This window comes from Rhipicephalus sanguineus, chromosome 1 (genome assembly GCF_013339695.2).
Source record: "Rhipicephalus sanguineus isolate Rsan-2018 chromosome 1, BIME_Rsan_1.4, whole genome shotgun sequence".
NCBI classification, from domain to species: Eukaryota; Metazoa; Arthropoda; class Arachnida; order Ixodida; family Ixodidae; genus Rhipicephalus; species Rhipicephalus sanguineus.
The window spans coordinates 106983502-107004896 of record NC_051176.1 but is presented as its reverse complement, the minus strand read 5'-3'; the positions used below and the strand labels follow the sequence as shown (position 1 = coordinate 107004896).

General features: G+C 45.4%; 1 protein-coding gene across 1 annotated transcript; it reads right to left on the bottom strand.

Annotated features, from left to right (window-relative positions):
- Positions 1-3325: 3325 nt before the first annotated feature.
- LOC119395164 (cytochrome P450 4V2) lies at positions 3326-19590 on the bottom strand. Its single transcript, XM_037662449.2, has 11 exons — positions 19250-19590; positions 17918-18030; positions 13282-13367; positions 11280-11467; positions 10405-10474; positions 9007-9133; positions 8290-8442; positions 7200-7373; positions 6030-6096; positions 4925-5098; positions 3326-3629 (listed from the first exon to the last, which is right to left on the bottom strand). The coding sequence occupies exons 1-11, from the start codon at positions 19500-19502 to the stop codon at positions 3454-3456; spliced, it is 1581 nt and encodes a 526-aa protein (XP_037518377.1). The 5' UTR covers positions 19503-19590; the 3' UTR covers positions 3326-3453.
- Between the last annotated feature and the right edge of the window lie 1805 nt (positions 19591-21395).

Here is a 21395-nt window from a genome sequence, read left to right as displayed (position 1 = left end):
AGAAGAGAACGAAGAGAGGGCGTGCCGGTTGATAGTTTTCTATCTACGACACACGGCAAACCTCGACCTGCTTGTATAAAGTTGCGGAAATTTTGGTCATTCAGCACAAAAACTTCCGACTCCGAAACTGCTGAAGTAGAAAAGGCCTTTTCGTGCATGGATACAGGAAAACTTCACCCTGCGCAGCGTGCGAAAAGCCACAGGACGAAGATCACCTTCTACAAGTAGGCAGGTAAGGATTACTTCGTTTATAGTGGGTTTGATGCTTAGAATAATGCGTTTTTGTATCTAGGACTTTCGCGCGAGCCAGATATATATATATATATATATATATATATATATATATATATATATATATATATATACGCATGCGTGCTGTTCATAGGTACAGTCTAAACCGACTATATCGAACTCGGGTAAATCGAATTATCCTTTTTATCGAACTATTTTGGAACATGGCAATGCTTTAACGTGAATCTATAGGAAAACCTACGGCTACATCGAATAAAAGTAGCCGGAACTTTTGATATATCGAACATCGCGCAGCGCCAAACGCCTCAAAAAGTTGGCTTCCCTCACAAAAAATTACACCATTTCCCTCTAAAGGGGACCATGAGGCGATGCGAAGCCGGAGCACTTGCACGATCGCGTTCCGTTGGCGTTCGTTGGGCATGCTACCGACCTCGCGTCGCGGAACGCGAAGAGGAACGTTACGCGCGTCTTGTCTTCTAGCCTGGCCGTTAATTCTCACAGGGCGAGCGGGGAACGTGGTCGACAGACGTGCGAGAGGGGGGCAGCGTAGGAGAGGAGAGAGAGGGGGAGGGGACGCGCATGCGCTGGTGCTCATCGCGGCGTTGCGCAGGAGAGAATTTCGGCATGTCTAGCCCGCGTTGCAGAGGAAGAGTGGAAAGGGGGAGGGGAGAGGGGTATGGGAGAGGGGGAGGGGAGAAGGAAAGTGGAGAGGGGAAGGGGAGAGGGTGAGTGGAGAGGAAGTGTGTGGAGAGGGTATGCGCATGCGCAGTAAGGGTGGTCACGCCGCACACCACCACCACCACCACCATCGGATTGAACCCCGCCATAAGAGGCTTTTTCTCCCGGAAGGGGACCTTCCTGCATGCATTTTGGAGAGCGAGCGGTGTGATTAGGAGGGCGCCGCGCGGAGCGAGTAGAAACTACCGCTTGCCATCGCTTTCCCCCGTGATTCCTCGTCGTGGCGCCGCCGGTCTGTAGTGCGTGGCACTTCTCCGTTCGTTTTCTTAGCGAGATGGAAGAACCTACTTTTCTCCGCAAAGCTGGCGATAATCAACACAGTAGAACGTGGAACAAAGAAGCCTAACGCACGCACACTTTCAATGAGCTGACTCAGGCCTATAGGGCAGCGCGTCAGCTATTGGCCGCGAGATCGAGCAGAGTCGGCACCTAGCGGCGAGCGGACGAAACCCCGCGGTGTGGATGGCTCCTTGCGTCGTCTGCCACCCACACCGTGTTCGCATGTGTGCGTACGTCATGCACATTCTCAGATTACAGCTTATTCCGTTGTGCTAGCACAGTATCAAATATTTGTACGTATGCTTTCACGATATACATAGGCATTTCGTCTTACGAGACTTGTATGCACTCTAATAAGTGAGTAGTACATGCCCGTGTCGGTATGGCGCTAGGTCTAACCATCGTACCGTCCATTCGCCAAAATCATTTCAATGTGGGTACCACTTTTCGTTCAAGCACATCACATAGTACATTTGGCGTCGTCCTAAACGACAAAAAAAAAATTAAATGTCTAGGTGTGAATGCAGGATTTTAGAGACACCATCTAGTGATGTGCTGGCGATTTGGAAATCCTTGCGATACCGGAAAGCTTGAACTAGCGTCTGCAGAGGATGGATAGCGGTGAAAAAGACCTGAAGCCACGCATTTCTACAGCAGTACGCGTATTCATGCAAACAGAAGAGCAGAGCGCACAAAGTTCTACTTCATCTAATTACACGGAAATACGGGCTCTCTTTCTTTGTAGCCGTTAGAGCAAGAAGTAAATACTTCATTGGCTCAGTCGTGCAACACTGTTTATGTTGTGGTATACGCAAAGCCATTTAAACACGTGCAAATAAAGCAAGAAAAAACATCGAGCGCAGTGGAAAACACGAATGTGACCGAAGGCCAGAACCTCATTGATTGGCGGATTGCACTTCTCTCATGCGTAATAGGTACGTTAAGACGGTTTCGTGCATTCATGTGGCAATGGAGGGCGTATACATCACCATTACGTTGTAGTCAACGCGCTTTATCCGCCGACAATCGACTCAAACCGCCTACGGCGAAGCGCCGCTGCGTACGTTTGTATACGCGCGGCCGATCGCCTATCCACACAAACGCGGCGACGGTGCTGCCACGTATAGCCCGATCTCGCGGCGAATATCTTCCACCGCACAAGTCCCTCAGCAACCGACAGGCAACCCTCTGGCGCCAGCTACAAACTCACACCCTTCCCTCTCCTCTCATTCGACCACCCCCTTTTCCTCACCTCAGCCTGTACCCTTTGCCCGGAATCTCATGCTTCTGCTATCCACATCTTCTCACACTGCCCGGCGGACCCTCCCCCGCGGGCCCTAGAGCACCTAAAGACCTGGGAGAATTGGGAGACCCTGCTGCGTTCAGAGGACCAGGTTGCACAAACCATGGCTGCCGACCGGGCTGCCAGCGTCACGGACCACCACCAAATGGACTTTTGAGCGCAATGGGGTCGTGCAGGGGCCCTGGAGCCTGCGTGCTCCAAACTCCTCTGTTTCAACAAAGTTTTTCTCCTCCTGACGTCGCCGCTGCGTACGGCATCCCAAGAAGCACGCTCAGTATGACATTTAAAAAGAAGGCCGACATTTAGGGCTAAGGCAGACTAGACGCTTCCGGCGCCCAATGAGTACGCGCAGCTGCGTATGAAAATTTTGAGGCGCTATTTACATCGATATTGTATTTTCTCGCGTATAAGCCTTCCCTGCATACAAGCCCGCATCCCCAACTACAAACCGCGGAAAAATACAAGATTAAAAAAAAACCGCGTATTACCGTGAAGGCGTCTTCCTTACATTATTGTAAGCAGTGAATGGAGCCAATGTGTGCATCGAAATTCGCACTGAAAGTGCAATAATTTCATTAAAAGTTGTATATCGAATTATCCGATATATCGAACTAATTATTATTATTTTTTCTTTGCGAGTTCAATATATGTGATTTCGACTGCATATGGCACAGCATGGCGGATCTACTGTTGAGAGGCATTTCAGCGCAAACCGCCGATACAAAGTTGAATGGAATAATCATTCAAGTCAAATGTATCGGGAAAGGAGTTTATTTGGCAGGAACTAAATACATATGTAAGAATTCAATGACGGATGATGATGATAAATACTGTACAAATGTATACTATGGCACAGCCTAGTGTGTGATGCTTCACCAGTATCACTTCGACGAAGGGTGCTCTCTGGGCGTTAATTTGATTTCGAGGCCTTGGATGGGCTTCAGAATGAGCTCCATGGCCAGTTCGAGCTTGTCGATGGGCACTTTCGAGCTGACATTGAAGCGACGTATAACGTGCGTCAGCAGGATTTTTTCTTCCCTCAGCGCAAATTTTTGGCCTGCGAAGAAAACAAATATAATTGTTAGTACTGATAAATGCTGCATCGTTGAGATTTAGTAAAATACAACGAGGTCATTTTTTGGTGCTGTATGTCAAGCAGGATAGTTCTTTATTGCATGGTGATGGTAAGCATGGTATAACGCTCTGTAGTATAGACCGCATTTCCCCGTACTATTCAAATGCTTATGAAGAAGTCAACAACTAGCTCACTGATATAAAAATTTCATCGTGCACATTATTTGTTTTCAAAAGTGTAGTACAACCGTCATGGAAGCTGTTTTTTTTTTTCATATCCTCAAATACAGCAGGCATTCAATACAGCGAAGGCTAGCTAAAGAGAAGGGCCAGCAGGCCAGCAGAAAAATGCTCTTACGAATGACATCCTGCGAACTCAACCTCACTTTCACATGAGCACTATTTTATTTCAGTGCTGCGGCTTAGTGTGTACTTCGGTTGGGCCCAATGTGGGTCCGCCATCCCGCACTTCCTATGCTACACTGGCTTGTAAAAGCAGTGCCGGGCAACCCGGGTAGCTAACACATAAAAGTGAAGGCGCCTTGGTGATGAGAAAATAGTGATTATAAAGCAAAAGCAGTTTGAAATAGTTCCATTATTATACAGCTCCTGTTTTAAGCATTTCTTTTCAACGGGCAAAATGAAGCGGTTTTCTATGACGATTCTTCTGGTTGCCCGGTCTCTGTATCTTTGTCTCGCACACGTATTAACCACGTTATCGGTATAGGGAATCGGCGACTATGCGGGTTGGATCGTACGACATGAGTAGAACACGTCGATAAGAAGTGTTACAAAAAATACGCTCCTTGTGACCGAGACTCGCTGTGAATGAGCATACAACGTAAACGATTCCTTTTGCTCGCGTACTAGCGGGACACTTTCGAGTAGTATACTTTCGAGCGCTTAAATATAGAACGACTTCACGGCGTGATTCACATTCAGCTGGTTGAAATCGAGCGCCATGGCTATGAACACACTCGCATTGTTCATTTATAGCGCTTGCAGGCGCTCTCATTGTCGAGGTGAACGCGCGACCGTGATTCGGCAAAACTCCGCGCGGTGCTTCCGATCGCTCTCTGAAAGCATGCTTGAGCCGAGCGCTGGGCATTTTTTTATTTTTTGTTTCTTTTTTTTTCTGACATTAATGTCAAGAGGCGCCCCCACATTATTTCAAACCGCGTAAGAGCGCGGTAATAACCAGTCGGGTGTACTATTTGTAACGCCTATAGCTTCGTCAAAGTGCCGACGCAGGCGAGGTGTATGATGCTGGCAACTTACCGAGACAGTTTCGGGGTCCCGCGGAGAAGGGGGCGAACCCGAAGTTGTGCATACTTTTCGATTCCATGAACCTCTCGGGTTTGAAGCTGTTCGGGTCCTTCACGTACCTCGGATGTCTCTGAAGAAAGTATAGGGCCACGACTGCCACGGTTCCTCGTGGAATGGTGTACTTTCCTGAAAGAAGAAAAGAGAACCGTAACTACTGTATTCCGAACGTAATTAAATTTGAAGCGCTTCGTTGGGAAATGCATAAAGCTAACCTTTTTTTCTCCTCTCGTGTCGTAACCAAAGGCGTGGGGTGCTAAACTTCTAAATAGAGGTCCTCTTTTAGATACCTATATGGGTTACAGGCGAGTTCCGAGTCAGTCGGATTAGCTTATAGGAACATAGTTACATATATGATTGCCCTTACACTATAGATGGGCTTGTAAATTTCGAAGCTCTCTGGTCCACAGAGCTCCAACCTGGAATCCTTCGAAAGCTGGGGACTAATTTTCTTGAAAAAGCCGGCTATCTGTGGTCTTGTCAAGTGGTCTTTTCTTCAAGGTAGCCGTGAAGAAGACAAGACCACTCGTCGAAACGTTGGCTCCAGCGGCACCTAGTGTTTTTTAATCTCTTATATACGCCGCAGGTAGCTTTTCTTATTGTCACACTGGTGAGACCATACTCCACATACTTTGCGTGTGCCCTCGATATGGAAATAAAGGAAGAACGTTCAAATGCGTTATAGATTGCGCGGACGCCCGGCTTCGTTCGAAGGAGAAACTTTCGGGTGTATGGAGACGCGTTGACTGTGCCCAACGCGCTTTAAAATACACGCCTCGATGCTCGTCTCTAGAACATGGTCTGTATGAACCCTCCTTCGCACAGTGCTTAATGAGCATCGGTTCATAGGACAGCCTGTGTAGAGTGTAACTCATTGTACACGATGGCATAGTCACCTGCGTCTACCTCTCTCTCTCTCTTCCATTTGCCCAAAACCCGGTGAGGAATTACAGGCTTGAGACACGCTCTACAGGCCGACGTCTCCTTGTGTCTCTTCGTTAAACATTATCCTATTTATCGTAAAAAAAGAAAAGAAATTGAGTGTTATTGCATCACTTACCTATTTTGATGTCCCTTACGACGGTGCGGCCTATGACAGACCCTGGTGGATAAAGCCTCATAGCCTCCTGTGTACAAAAACGGTTGAAAAAAAAATTAAGAGAGAGAAATCTTGAATAAGCTGTGGCAAGACTCCACTAGCTCACTGCGCGACAGTGAACCAACTTTCAGAATGCACCCACTGATGATTTTGTGAATTTTTATATTTTAGGACCACATTATAAAACAAAAACTGGCAAAAACAAAAAAAGGTGGGGAAACCGGTTTGCGACACACACACGCACGCACGCACGCGCACACACACACACACACACACACACACACACACACACACACACACACACACACACACACACACACACACACACACACACACACACACAAACACACACACACACGCACGCACGCACGCGCACACACACACAAACACACACACACACACACACACGTTCTCGTGTAGCAGCCAACATATGATTCTGAAAAATACGAATAACCGGTTTTGGAACTCATAAAGTTTGTCTAAGATATAGGTTAATCGTGCGAAGGCGGTTGCTCAGTTACTTGCAGTCGACTCTTAAGAAATTCACTTACTTTAGCTGTCACCTCGCATATCCTTCACAGGCAGAGGAGTCGGTGCAAGCCCAATTTTCAAAATTTAAGGCTACACTCTAAACTTCACGCGGGTTCGATTCTCGGCCACGGCGGTCACACTTCGATGGCGCATTTTAAAGATTTACTAGGTGATTCTCCAGGGGTCGAAATTAATCCGGACTCCTCCACTACGACGTGCCTTATAATCATATTGTCCGCCTCGGTGGTACAATGGTTACGGTGCTCGGCTACTGACCCGAAAGTCGCGGGATCGATCCCGGCCGCGGCGTTCGCATTTCGATGGAGGCGAAATGCTAGAAGACCCCATGTATTGTGCGATGTAAGTGCAGGTGAAAGAAATTTCCGGAGCCCTCCACCATGGCGTGCCTCATGACCCTATCGTGGTTTAGGCGCGTAATACCCCAGATATTATAATCGTACACTGATTTTAGCATGTGATACTCAAGAATTTAATAATTAACATTGAACGTGGTCCTTTGAAGATTAAACGGAAATGAGTAGTTATGTATGTCTAATTATTTTCGCTTTAAAGCGGTATACAGTGTGTTTCGGGACGCACCTTGAGCACACACTCCATGTAGGTGAGGTTCTTCAGCTCTTCCGCGGTAAGGGGCTTGTCCCAGTCGTTTCCGCAGACAATGTCGATCTCTTCCTGAACCTTAGCCTGGATTTCTGGATGATGACCGAGGAGGTAGAGCGTGTAAGCGAGGCTTGTCGCTGTCGTGTCGAAGCCCTGAATGCGAGAAATTGCCAATTGCGAATTTCAGTGTCAAGTATAAGCTCATATCCTCTGACACCTGGCAGTATGAATGTCTATATAAGTTCTCAGAAGTGGCGCGGAGGCTTTGAGAAGACGGCGCAGTAAAGTCCTTAAAAACACCTATCAAAGTGCCAGATCAATTGAAACCACATCTCCGAGACAAATATAAATTTCGCCACTCATTCTTTTCAATACGTTAACTGGACCAAATCGAAGTACTACTCTGCTGGGACTATAGTCTTCCGTGTGCTGAGAAAGCATCCAAACGCATAGTGGTATATCCTCTACACCCTGAAGATACTTAGTGAGTACGTTTCGAATTCTCAAATGGGAACATGACTGCTCAGAGTGATGCATGCTAACACAGCGAAGAAGGGACATGTGCGTTGCTCTTTTTCATAAAAATTTGAATAATTCGTATGTCGCCAAAAACTTGGTCCTCTAATTTTAATGCAAAAATACCCAGTCTCACGAAAGAAATGTTCGGACCTGCACAAAGCAGATTGTTGATTTAAACACAGTTTACGCTCTCTGAGGCTCACGTTAACTACAGGGATCGTCTGCACCCGTCCTATACGCTGACAGAGCTGTCTCAACTTAAAAGCCAACTACGAGCTCGGGCGAACCAAGGACGAGTCAAAAGGGAAGGACGGCTGAGAATTTGTTCGTGCAAGGAAAAAAAAACGTAATAAGACCCACGCACGCGCAAGAAACTCATGCGTAAAGTAATCTTGCAAAGCTCTATTTACATACATTTCATAAAAACATGCCGGTTACAAGGCAACGAAATAAGATCTGAATTCCCCACGCCATCGTGATGTTATAGATTTCGGAGTTTCTTGCGCGTGCGTGGGTCTTATTACGTTTTTTTGGTGGTTCCAAGGCTTACCCCAATGAGAGTAGAGAGCAGCTCGTCTCGAACGTCAAGTTCACTCAATATTCCCTCGTCGAGGTACATCCGGAGAAGAATTTCGAGAAATGAGTTCTTTGAAACGGGATCTCTGATGCCTTTCCGGTAATCGGCGATTCTCTTCTGCAAGATCTGCCGAATAAGCGTACAATCACTGTCACGATGGCTCCTTACGGTGCTACTTAGTGGTATACATCACTATACAGACGCATTGAAGCATCTTTTCTTAGCGCTTTTATTAGATGACTTGCTAAACACATGAATACATTGATAACAAATCAGGTTTTCGATGGTTGAAATTTATTTATTGATTTTATGGCACAGGCTGCCACTTAAAAAATGAAGATGGATAATAAAGAAGCAATAAGCATGCACAAAAAATCACGGCACTATAGCACTAGTTTCGAGAGGCTCCCTTTCGAGGTCTGTCGAAAAAAGATCCTGGTGTTTTTCATGTTTTTTTTCTCGCAATGCAGAAAGATATATTTTGCAATTCTCTCACCTTAATATGCATGCTACCATCAATTGAATTATTAAAAATCTATTTAGAACAGCTTGAAAATTGTATGAAATGTCCTCATCAAACTTTTTATACCGTCAAGTTGATCTTAAAGTTTACTTATAGATATCTGAATGCGGGGTTAAGGGTCGCTTTTAACAGTATGTCAATGTTAGCGCTTATGAGTGGGTACTTACATTATTGACAAACTCCTTGGCCTCCTCCACGTATTGTAGCATTCGTTTGCGCTCTTTGCTGAATGCGTAGATGGTATCGAACCAGTGGTGGAAGTTAATGACGCGATCCACCACGGTGTCCGAGATTCTGAGTGCACAAAAGAAACAGTATGATTGGCCATTCCTTCGACAATTCACTTAATTTTAAAAGCGAAGCATTTCTTAGCGAACCTTTGGCACTTTGAGCGTTTCTATCTATCTATCTATCTATCTATCTATCTATCTATCTATCTATCTATCTATCTATCTATCTATCTATCTATCTATCTATCTATCTATCTATCTATCTATCTATCTATCTATCTATCTATCTATCTATCTATCCATCCGCCTACGTCTGAGGGCTCTCATGACTGCCTCCTTGACTTGGTGTAGAGCAAAATTGGCATGGGAGGGTAAGAGGATTTGACGAATATGACTGTCGGGTCATAACGTGAAAATAATGTCGCGTACGTCGTCAAACCCTTTCCTCCAGACACGTGTGGCACATACCCGTTTGTCACGGGCCGCGGTGTACGGGTATGCGCCACAGGTGATTGACAGTTTATATTTATCCAGGAATAGCGAGAACAGAGATTGGTAATATAAATGCGAGAGCGTTAAGAAAAACCGACATCGGCAGCGTTGACCCGGCGAATGGAAGGAATAAAAATTAGGATCCCAGCAGGAATCGAACCCAAGCATTCTGCGTGGCAGTCAGGTATTCTACCACAGAGCCACGCCAGGTCTATAAACTGGTTTGGAAAAACACCCTGCAGGCGTAATGTTGGTGCAACGTCAATTGTGGTTGCGGTGCCGGCTATCTAATTTTACAAGAAAGCAAACACTACATATGTACTCTTACGATGCAGGCGTCATATCAAATTAACGTGTGTGGTTCCAGTGTTGGCTCCACCTTTATAGAAGTCTAATAAACATTACATTTGTATTCCTATGCTTCAGCAAGCTATATTGAAGCATTGCTTGACCCCGGAGGAACACATTACAGAAAGTTACGCATGATATTCGCATGATTGCACCATAAAGTGCACCTAGTTTCGATGATACTGACGTATGTACTCTAACGCGAGTGCTCACGTTACGTCGCGCCATAAGTTACCCTTTAAACGCCAATGTTGTCGATGTGCCTGGTACGCCCACGATGTGCACACAGCTGCTACACTTACTATACACGTCAATCCACCTTGTAACGCTTGGCTCAAAGCCCCAAAATACAGCATAGAAGTACTAGATGACTGCTTCGCATGAAACTGATTCTCACAACGCGTGGGATCTGCCGAATTTTATTGTTTATTAACTCATTTGTTTCTTGCAACAGAGAACGTTGATTACTTGTAAAAGAATGTGATGATGACTTACGCGTCATGAATTCTGAGATATCCCGTACGTTGGATGTCATTCTCATCGTAGTCGATACCCATTGATGTTTCTGAAAAAGTAAAGATGGAAAAAAACGAAGACGTTTACCTCGAATTACATCAGCGCTAGGCATCGCGATAGAATATTCAGGATGGTTTGTTATTACTTTTACCATTATCGCCAGCTTTTACCCTACCTGTCCAAAATTTTATCCTGTCCGAAAATTTGGTACAACAAAAGAGTAGCTCACTTGAAGTAATTGTAAAGCACATGTGTGTGCGCGCAGGTGCGTTCGCCGCTCCTCCCCCTGAACTTGTACAACCCCCTTCCCCCCTCAATGCCGCATCCCTAAGCAGGCCTAATTAGTGGCTTGACTTTTTTTCTACACATGTATACTGCTAGAATGAACCTCGCATAAGCAAACTTGCACATTTTGATCAGAAAAACGACAGCTTTATTTTGTTGTGTACACTAACTTAATGCACAGTTAATTCAACCTAAACCCCCGCCCCCCCCCCTCCCCCCTCTGCCCTGTGATCAACCTACGCCTCTACGCGGAGGGATGGTGGAGGAGGGGGGTGTGAGGGTTCCCAACTATATTTAGTTAAGCTGAAGCACAACACAAACGGAGATAGCATCTCGGAATTTCTTTCCCTTTGTTACCGTTGGTTGTTTCTGTAGGAAGGCAGAACATTATTCTAGCACCATCACGTTTACTTTCTTTATAACTCGTAGCCCAGTACAGCTATACAATTCCACATAGCTTGACACCTTGCTAAAAGGTAAGCTATGCATATTCGTATATTGTATTCAACCTACAGCTCATCTGCAGCTACAGATCATCTGGTATTGTTGTTGTGGAGCGAGCAACTTACCGAAGAGCACTCCGAAGGCAGCTGCACGAACGATAGGGAGGACATCGAAGTACTCCCCGTTCATCGTGGTCACCTTCTGCATGAGCCTCTCGCCTCGTTTGTTCATGATGGGAATGTAATCGTCGAGAATGCGAAAGTGAAAGGCAGGTGTTATTGCCCTCCGACGCGTTTTCCATGGTTCGTCACCCCTGGTGGGAGGAGAAGGAAAAGAAAGCGTAAGCGGCGCCATTCCTTCCTATGCATTTACACGAACATAAAATAGTGCGAAGTTGAGTGTGATGGGATCATGTCTCCAACGGAAGTCGTTATGCAGGTAGCACAGATTGAAGGGCTTGTAGCAGTTTCAATGTATTTACGAAAAACATTAGTGCCATGCCACCTTCGCTTATAATGTTTTTTTTCTTTAACTGTAACTGCGTTGTCAGAGTTTTCACTGATTTGAGAGACGCGCACATGAGGTATATCAGTTCGTTATTGCACGGCAATCGACTGTCGCGGATCCTATAAAGATAGGCCCCTAATCAAATGTATGCGATGCTACAAGCGTATCATGGAAATCTCATTATGATAAAACGGTATTCTCTTTACACTTATAATCACCTCAAGGTGCCACGAAGAAGCTTTATAGCAAACTTTTAACTGAAATATGAATGTATATTGTAACACATATTGAAGGGCCGGATGTCTCGAAAGCGACGCTGATTTTAAAATTTCTGTTAGGCAGTGTTTGGTTCACTACTACACTGTTTCAATTTAATTTAATTCGTAAATCAATGGATTATCCTTATGAACCATGCGATTTGTCTTTGACGTAATGTTTGCATTCTCGGATAACCTACCTGAAAAGGCCGAATTGCGCATTGTGCTCCATGAAATTGATAAAAAAACTAATAAAAAAAGGGGCGGGATAGTTAAATGTTTTGTTTGCTATGAATGTAACCTTCCACGACTGTAATGATCTCCAAAAGCGAGTTAACGCGTATCTTTAAAGATAGCTACATATGTGGCAAGTCAGGAGTCACCAGAAAGAGTGACAGGTAATAATTTCTTTTTCTTGAATGTAAGCCACCACAGCAGGTATTGGACCAATATAGAATGCTGGCACAATAATGCAGGCAACAATTATCGAGAAAGCAGTCTTGCGTAAGGCCGCTTGCGTGCCGCCTCTCCGTTTCGCTTCACGTAGCATTGGCGCGTGGCACATCTGACAGGGTTGCGTAAGCTGCCGGCTACACGAGAATGAAAACTTCTTCGAGCAATGCCCTTATTTCGAAACCCTTCGACTCTCCCAGGAGCGATTGTTTGCATCTCCCATTTCTATTACATAACACGCTTGCTTAATTAAAAAATAAATAAAACAACGTCCGTGCTTATCACTTTCTAGGATACGACAGTGGCTTGCAAGTAACTGCTTATTTACAACAATAGCCAATTATGGTAGCGGACAAAATAAGGTCGAAAAGAGCGCGTTTAGAAGCTGTACATGTAAAAGAGTCGGACGCGCTTATTAGGCCTTCATTTTCCGCATCAGTGCTTTAGCGGGGAAAACATGAACGTGAGAACATAATAATAGATTCACTTTAGCGTCTCTAAGCCAAGTGTGGTCGTATGATACGCTTGTGTTCTTATGTTAGGGGTTTATATCAGGCGAACGTTACTCTGGTGGTGACTGCATCTCGTGCAATATAAAAGAGAAATAAAGGTGACGGTTCTTCATTGCGAGATAGTTGAGAGAGTTAGGTAAGCTACACCATTAACCGTGCATTCATTGGTCGGCAAACGTTGCGCTATGTCAAAAACAACGTCTTGATCCTTGCAATAAATTCTACGTAGGCATGAGAAATATATTTCACGCTTCTCTAACACTTTTGTGAGCAATCCTCTTTGTTTACCGTGTGCTGCTCAACATTGCTTTAACCAGGCATGCTTGCCAGTTAAGCTAATTGTTTCCGTTTAAACGACAGCAGTTCTGGAGGACTGTGTGCTAAAACAAGCAACTCACAGCGTCAGGATACCTCCACCAATCCATGGCTTCATCATGTTGTAGAAGAAGGCCTTGTTCACGTTCTTCGTGTCGCCCAAGATAGCCTGCATGCGAGCAACCAGTGATGATCTTGCCATTGCCGATTCCAGTTATAGCATTGTCAAAACCCAGTGTATACTAATCACTGAAGAATTCACTCGATGTGTTATTCAAATACATTTAATGGGACGCGAAAGGAGAGTATTTATTTGAACTCTATCAATACAGCCTCTACACTTGTGAATGGCACTGTATACGTCACTTTCACTGAGTACAGATGTTTGGTTAAGTCGAGAAAACAAAACGAAGATTTGAAAGACTGAGCCGGTTAGCCCACGACAGTTATCCACAACTTAGTTAAGCAAATTCTTGCGGCGTCGCAGAAAGTTTGAAACGACTGGCCACATAGTTGCTGGCCGTGAAATGATAGCGCGGTTTATTGGAAGTTATGAAGAAACATGACCTGCGGGCTTTCATGTGCCACCTCTAGAACAACCGTAATATCTGTCAGGCTACAGTACAACAACATCATTGTTGTTGGGGTTGTGTCTGTAACTTATTAGTGTGAAAGCTTCGGCTAGCTGGTACTCCATTGCGCAATATATTAACAGCGCTAAATATAGAAGAAGGACAAGCGAGGCGACACAGACAAGCACTGTGCCCAGACAACGCGTGTCCGTGTCCCCTCACTCGTCCATCGTTTATTTTTCGCGCAGTCAATATCTTGTGCAGTTGTGTCCGTAAACACGTTCTTACGCCTGTGGAAAAGCACTCATGTCGAATCTAATAATAATTTCTGTAGTTTTACGAGCCCGAACCACGATGTGATTATGAGGCACGCCGTAATGGGGGGCTCCGGATTAAATTTTGACCACTTGGGGTTCCTTAACGTGCACCTAAACATAAGTACATGGGCGTTTCTGCCTTTCGCCCCCGTCGAAATACGGCCGCCGTGGCCGGGAATCGAACCCGTGTCTTCGAGCAGTTCAACACCTTTTCCACTAGTCTACCACCGCGGGTGAAGTAAAACCTAAAATCAAGTGAATGGAGTGTATAGGAACGCCGCTGTGTGGTGGGTACATCGCTACATCGCAATACGAACATGAATTACGACGTAGCGGGTAGCCTACTTCGCAAGTGTACACATGGGCTTCAAGGGCGCTCCTCCAGATCACGCTGTGACTGTGTTACGCGATCCGCGCAGGTATGGAGCTTTTTTTTTCTTTTTAGGCTGGTCTTCATATCAATAACACGGACAACATGGTGTCAGCAGTGTCTGCGTAACGGAGTAATAAACAGATCCCAGCGTACGTTTTCCCGCTTCTGCGGCGCCTATAGCTGTTACAGATGAATGCACATGTGCCTGAAATAGCACTCATAAAACAAAAATAGTTAGGCACGCGATGAAGGGCGGCGCAGCGGGCGCACATCACGAATGACTGCGTGCATGCTTCGAGCTACAGGAAGAAAAACGCATGCAAATTAGGATGGGAACCTTCACCTTTTATCCTCTTTGCGCACGTATGTGCAAGTACGCCAAGTTACATATTAGCGGAGAAAGCAGTTTTTCCCGGACTTGTTGGTTCACAGCCTACGAGCATATACTGTATACGCAAAGCAATACTAGTTCGACCCCTGGATCAGGACAAATTTTTCTTCAACTAGAAGATTTCCTTTCTGAATAATCCGTACGGATTTCCTTCTCGCTTCGTGCTACAAACGGGGCGTTGTCAACTGCCCCTTTCGTAACCCTTCTGCCACCTTGCGGGATGCCGCAGAACTCATTACATATCTTTACCACGCATACCCAAAAGAAGACGAGGCAAGTCGCTATTTTCCACGTTTGTGTCGCATATTTGCACATATTTATGTTGCAAGTATGTTTCACACATTTCTTGCGCAACATATGAATTTTCAGGGAAAAAAATATTTTGCTGAATCACACTCCACTGTATTAAGTACAAATGAGGCTTTCCTCGTAATCAAATCGTGGTTTTGGGACGTTAAACCCCAATAATTATTAATTAATTAATTAATATATAATTAATTAATTAATTACAAATGGGCAAACTCTTTACTAGCAGAGCAAAAGGAGGAGGAACATGAAAGGACGACGCTACTTTTTAATTAGGTGCTTAATTACACTGCACATACAAAAAAAAAGACTGTACGTTAGTCACTGGGTGCAGCTTTGGCTCATGCAAGCGAAGGCGAACCTTCTCAATCGTGAAAGATTGAGAAGGATTGCTTGAGATTAAGTTGCGCGAGCCAGCTTTTTCTTTTTTTTTTTGTTTTGAATATGAAGAGTACGTCGAGACGATAACTTGCTCTTGCAAAACGAGTTGCTAACGGTTTAATGTTGTTAGAGTTCAGAGCGTTAAATTGTTATATATCACGCAAATTATTAATAAAATAAATTGATGTTATTGGAGAACGTTGAACGCAGACCATAATACACATTGTGCAGCAGTTGCAGCCGATGGCGCTTAGTTCTTTCTTCTTTTCTTGTATGCTCCGAATGACTCGTTTAAATTGCAGACATCGCACCACGCGAGTTCACGATCCGTCTTTTGAAATTTTGTTTAAAAGAAATACCAGAAAAGAAAAAAAAGACATATCAATAGCGCGGTGATTGTCATTGCAAAACTAAAAACTAGAATAAGACACCAGTGTAGACATCAGTATAGAAATAGAAGCTCTGTGTATAAAAATAACATGTATTATCAAGCTCAATGTGCGTTTCCTTTGTCTCGTAAAAATTGATGCGGTGTTACAGGAATCAAGCAAGCAGAGATTAATTAAAAAAAGAACGAAATAACGTAAGATTCTTTATTGCGTGGATGTGACTTGGTGGTGATTACAGTTACATGAAATTTGTAAGATTTTTCTAATATGGCGTTACGCTTGAAGCAGCATTCATACAGAGGAGCTAGGGCACACGACATCATGCTCCTTTACGTCAAATTTACGCTTGTCATTATGGTAGTTTTCGGACTGGCGTCATGTAAGCTTCGGTTAGGTCTATTTGCATGAATTCGTAAGCCCGCGGAATACCTCTGATAAGAATACGTCACCAATTGCTTGCGCTATCAGCGCTGCGTCATCGAGGGCGACAATCAAGCTAAACATGACAGTTAAGGAAGGCCGGTGTGAAACCTTCACCGCTATGTTGTAATAATAATATTCGAATTCTGTTCGCGTGAAGTTTGCGGCAAGTGGTGGATAACCAGAAAGAAATGCAATCCAGAGACTCAAATTCGTACATTATACCGGCCCTGACGTAGCGGAAAATTATAAACGTTGCACGATGATCAATAGGCTCTCAGAAACATTGCTAGAGTTCCTGCGCGAGGCAAAACTACGCACTTGACATTGATGTTTTTCTTTTTACCTAAACCAAATGACAAATCGTACAAAACAATAATGAAAGAAGACCAGGCGAAATAACACTTCACAAAAAGAAAGCACGCGTGCTTTAGCGTTAACAACAAACAAACAAGCGGCCACTTAAAGAGGCCCTGTAACACTTTTCTGAGTTATAATGGCATAGTCTCACTATTAGCGCATGACGCGTCACGAATCACATGCCGAAAAAATTGTTAGAATCCGTCAACTACGAGCGGAGTTACAGGGATCTGTCGCACGCTTCAAGCGCTTTCTCTCTCCTTTCGTACCAGCGAGCGCGCTGAAAGCTACGAAGGCGGAGGGATGACAAGGGGGCAAGAAGATGCGTGTCAGTACGGGCGCGTCATGACCTTGAGCACGTTCCCCCCCCCCTTTTTTTTTTTCTTCGAGCGCGCGGTTTGCTTTCAGTGTGATCGAGAGCGCGCGCGCGGGCACGTGGCGGCATCCCGCGGCGGCCGCGCTGACTATGCAGCACACGATGCTCAAATCAGCCAATGGCCGTGCACATTGGGTTTATGGCGTGATCATTTGGGTTTATGGCGTCATTTGTCGAGAGAAGAGGGAACGATTTCTAGCTGACTTTGAGAATTAATTTTAAATTCCAGGTAGCGTGCTGTGCTATAATGTCTGGCTCGCGTGTTCTTAGGAGCCTGTATAATTTCCCCCCAATTCTTTCGTAATAAAATCAGTTGGTAGTGAACGCCCGTCCCGTCTTCTTGTCCCGTCTTTTTTGCGCTCTGCTTTTATTTTCAGACAATGCTATATGGTAATATTTTTCACCCGTTTTGTTCGTTTATTTTAATAATTAAAGAGCATAAGTGCAATATATATTACAGGTCACAATATGTACTCCTTATCAGAAGGTTGCATGCTAGAACCACATCCAGGTTCTCACCGTAGAGCGCGAAAGACGACAGACACGCAAGCTACATAGTTCATAACTGGAGCCTACGTCGCACTACCTCTCTTTATTAAACAAAACATTCGCAATAACGGCGCGATTTTGGCGCTTCGCTTTCAAAGCCATAGCTTATTCGAGCTGCGTTCTGACGTTGTGTTTTTTTCTGAGCTTGAAAGCAGCTTGAGCTGAGGTCAGATGCCGCTCAAGTTTGCGATCAATGTCTCGTTTTACGTTGTTTCTAGCAAATCATGCGAAAACAATGTGCGCTTGAGAACATGAAGCTCATTTAGGCACGTGAATTTCTTTTACCTCAACGACCTGTGGAGTGGCACCGAGAAGAAAGGCGTACGGGCCGTAGAAGGCAACTGTCACGTCTTGATCTTCAACCGATTTGAACAGGTTCGCCAGGTACTTGAATGCCTCTGCATCGAGAAACAGTGAGTGACTCGATTAGCACGTGTTTGCAGAAAAATACGATGCGTACAAGAAATTCCAATTACACCTCAATACGTCAAGCGGAACGCGTAGATGCTTTTAAGCAGCGCGTTGAAAATTTAAGTTTGTGCGGCAGAGTGCATAAGAAAGGGAGACGCGCCATTTGTTACGTTGCTCGGTACATTGGTGTTATTACTTATGCGTAAACGCACCGAGGAAAACGTGCCGAAGTCATGTTATTATTCCGCTAATCATGGAGCGACAGCCGGCATATCTGGCTAGATAAGAATAATCAAGATGCGACGATTACAAAAACAAAAAGAACAGGCGAAACATGGCATCGGATATCAACGTTCTTATTTATTAATATATTCTTGTGTAAAACTGCATTGCGAGTGGCTAGCAGGATAACGCTAGCAACACGCAATTACAGTTGAGATCGTAACGAAACCATACCAATAGCGCCGCTCGAATATTATGAATACCAGTGACCCCTAGAGCAAAGCTCTGCGTATTTCGCTAAAAAATTGTGTGAGCGATGCAACTAGCGACAACGACAGCCTGTACTTGTTTTCGTGAATTTATTTTATTCTCATAGCTTTACGTTACCGTGTGCCATGCAACAGCAAATCGGCGCTGCCATCATGCGGTCAGCGTGCATGCGAACTCCATGTGGTCACATGGAATTCGATGCCAAAGTTCGCGCGGAACGGGTACGGAGAATTACCGCAGCGAAAGCAACACCTTATTAACGTGGGAAATATCAGCACCTACGTTGACAATACTGCGTTGTGCAATTACTACGCTTTAGGAAGGAGTCTGTCCTAATCCGTAAAACTGCTTGTACAGACTCGTATGTACAGGCAGTTACACGGAGAACTATATTCTAAAAGACCGTAGTCCCTTCAGTATTCAGGCCACGATGTCTCGGCACAAGAAGAAACTCCAACCAAGTAGCGTGCTCTACGCATCGAAATAAACACAATGTTCTGGTATGGCAGTGCTCCGATATCACTCTGTTTTTCTTCTTTTTCAAGTTAACACACTAGCGGATAATAAATTGTACGACGAGCGGCTGCGCTGTCCAGTTGTAGCTTTAAGCACCATCGCCAGCTCAAGCACGTCTGCGCGCAAACTGTCGTGTTCATATATCAGTTGCCGAGTTCGCTGGCCAGACGACTTCGCCAGTAGAGAAAGCGTACTCACTGACTTTCGTGTCCATACTGGGGTCCATGGCCGACAACTGTTTGTACAGGTCGAGAAGCAGCGTGAACGACTTCTGAGGCTTCGGCTTGGGCACATCGCGCAGCATCCACCACATGCGTAGCCACTCGACCACTCCGCGCGTCACGCGTACGACGAGCGCCGCGGCGAGCACCCAGGCCACGGCGCCCAGGGCCCACAGGAAGAGGCCCGGGGCCCTCTCGAAACTCCGCGTGGCTGTAAGCGTGGAAATCATGTCTGTCACGCACGTTTGTTTCTACCGGCAACTGCCCCGCATCTGGCTTTACTTAAAACACGGGCCGATCTTTTTGTACCTCTTTCCCCAAACGGGCGTAGTTGGCGAATTTCAACTAGAAGGGGGTGGGGGTGTACTCCGTATTAGCTTTCTTTTACGTGGGGGCGACGTGATCGTGGGTGAACCCCTTGGACATCGCGTGGGGCGAGAGATACAGGAAGAGTGTGCGGGGAGGGGGGGGGGGAGGTCGTAAGGGGAGGGGGGTGATGAAGGCGGCGTGATGCCAAGTCTAAGCATGGTGTGGCGATGATGCGGCGTAAGGGAGGGAACTGGGCACGTGCCCGTTACCGGCCGGCTGGTCGTGCGCGCACACCTGAAGCGAGCAACGAATAGAATAATATTCCACTTCTGACGGAGAGCGGCGGTCCGTTCGCGCGCGCGGAGGTCAGTGCTTGTTACGGAGCCACGAGGACGTGTGTGACGACTTAGGAGGAAGAAGCACAAGCGAGGAAAAAGACGCGGATACCTTTCGGCTACGCCGATATTTCTATCAGTCTCTTCCTTGCGTTGACCTTCTGGGGATTTGATAATGAGACTTGCTAGTCGAGCATGCTAGGCATTGAGTGTCGAAAGCTTCTTAAGGAGGCCTTGGCTTCTCTGTTCCGCGTCAAGTCGACCTTTTGTTTTAATCACTGAACATTTTTAGATACATGTCGCTTTAGAGAGTGTGGGCAAGTTTTGCAGCGAGTCATACCTGCGGTGTAGTTGTGCGTTTCGACGAAAAGAAAATCAGATGACGTATTAGGTTTAAAGTGAGAAGTTATGGTATTGGAAACAAATTTATCGGCCTCGCATGCAGTTGTGACAAAGTGAAGCCTCATATTCCTCCTTATTCGAGGTGCCAACGACATATTCGTTTGTGTTTCAGAGCGAAGTGTTCCTTAATTTTCAAGATTAGTGCAAGTATTCCAACCCACTTATTACTTGAAACCTTTCCGGCGTTCGATTGCCTTAATGCCCCAAATAGCTCAGTGACCTCTTGGGCGTTACGTTTGTATAATTAAATCGAATGAAACGTCGCGGAGCCTGTAACGTTACGGTTCAGCTCTTACCGATACGCCTTCTAAACGATAGAGAAATGTGTTTACATAACATTATCGAACATACCTGATTTCCAAGTGTTTTTAATTTTGTAAAGCGGGCATATGTACTTTGATCCCAGAGGCTTTCGCGCTGTCAGTCAGCACCGCTCATCGTCCTGATCATCAACTTACCCGCCGCCGCAGTCTAGTGGTTACGGCGCTCGATTGCTGACCCGAAGGTCGAGGGATCGAATCCCGGCCGCGGCGGCCGCATTTTCGTTGGAGGCGAAAATGCTAGAGGCCCGTGTACTTAGATTTAGGTGCACATTAAAGAACCCCAGGCGATCGGGCCCTCCACTACGGCGTCCCTCATAATCACATTAATCAACTTGGCGCTTTGAATTTTCTGAATGGTCCTAGTATCACCTAGACACTCGAATAGGGTGCGCCATACTGGATGTGTTTGCGAGGGCGGTATGCAAGGGAGTGTGTCAGAGTTGTCAGATGCTGTCGAGCTAACAAGCAAATAATCATCCCAGAAGAAACCCAAAAAAGCGGCGCGAATTTTTCGAAGCCCAAGAGAAGCGGAAGTTTTGTAAATTTTTCCATTCTTGAAAATATTATTTATTTATCATAAGAAGTCACTCAAATACGAAGTGATGGTATGCGCAACTATGAGGGAAAGCACATCTGTACTTTTTAACATAGTCTCAGGGTAGTCTCTCCTCTTCTCAATGCACGTTTGCCAGTGCATGAATAATGTTTGTTGACCCGCCACGGTGCTCTAGTGGTTACGGTGCTCGACTGCTGA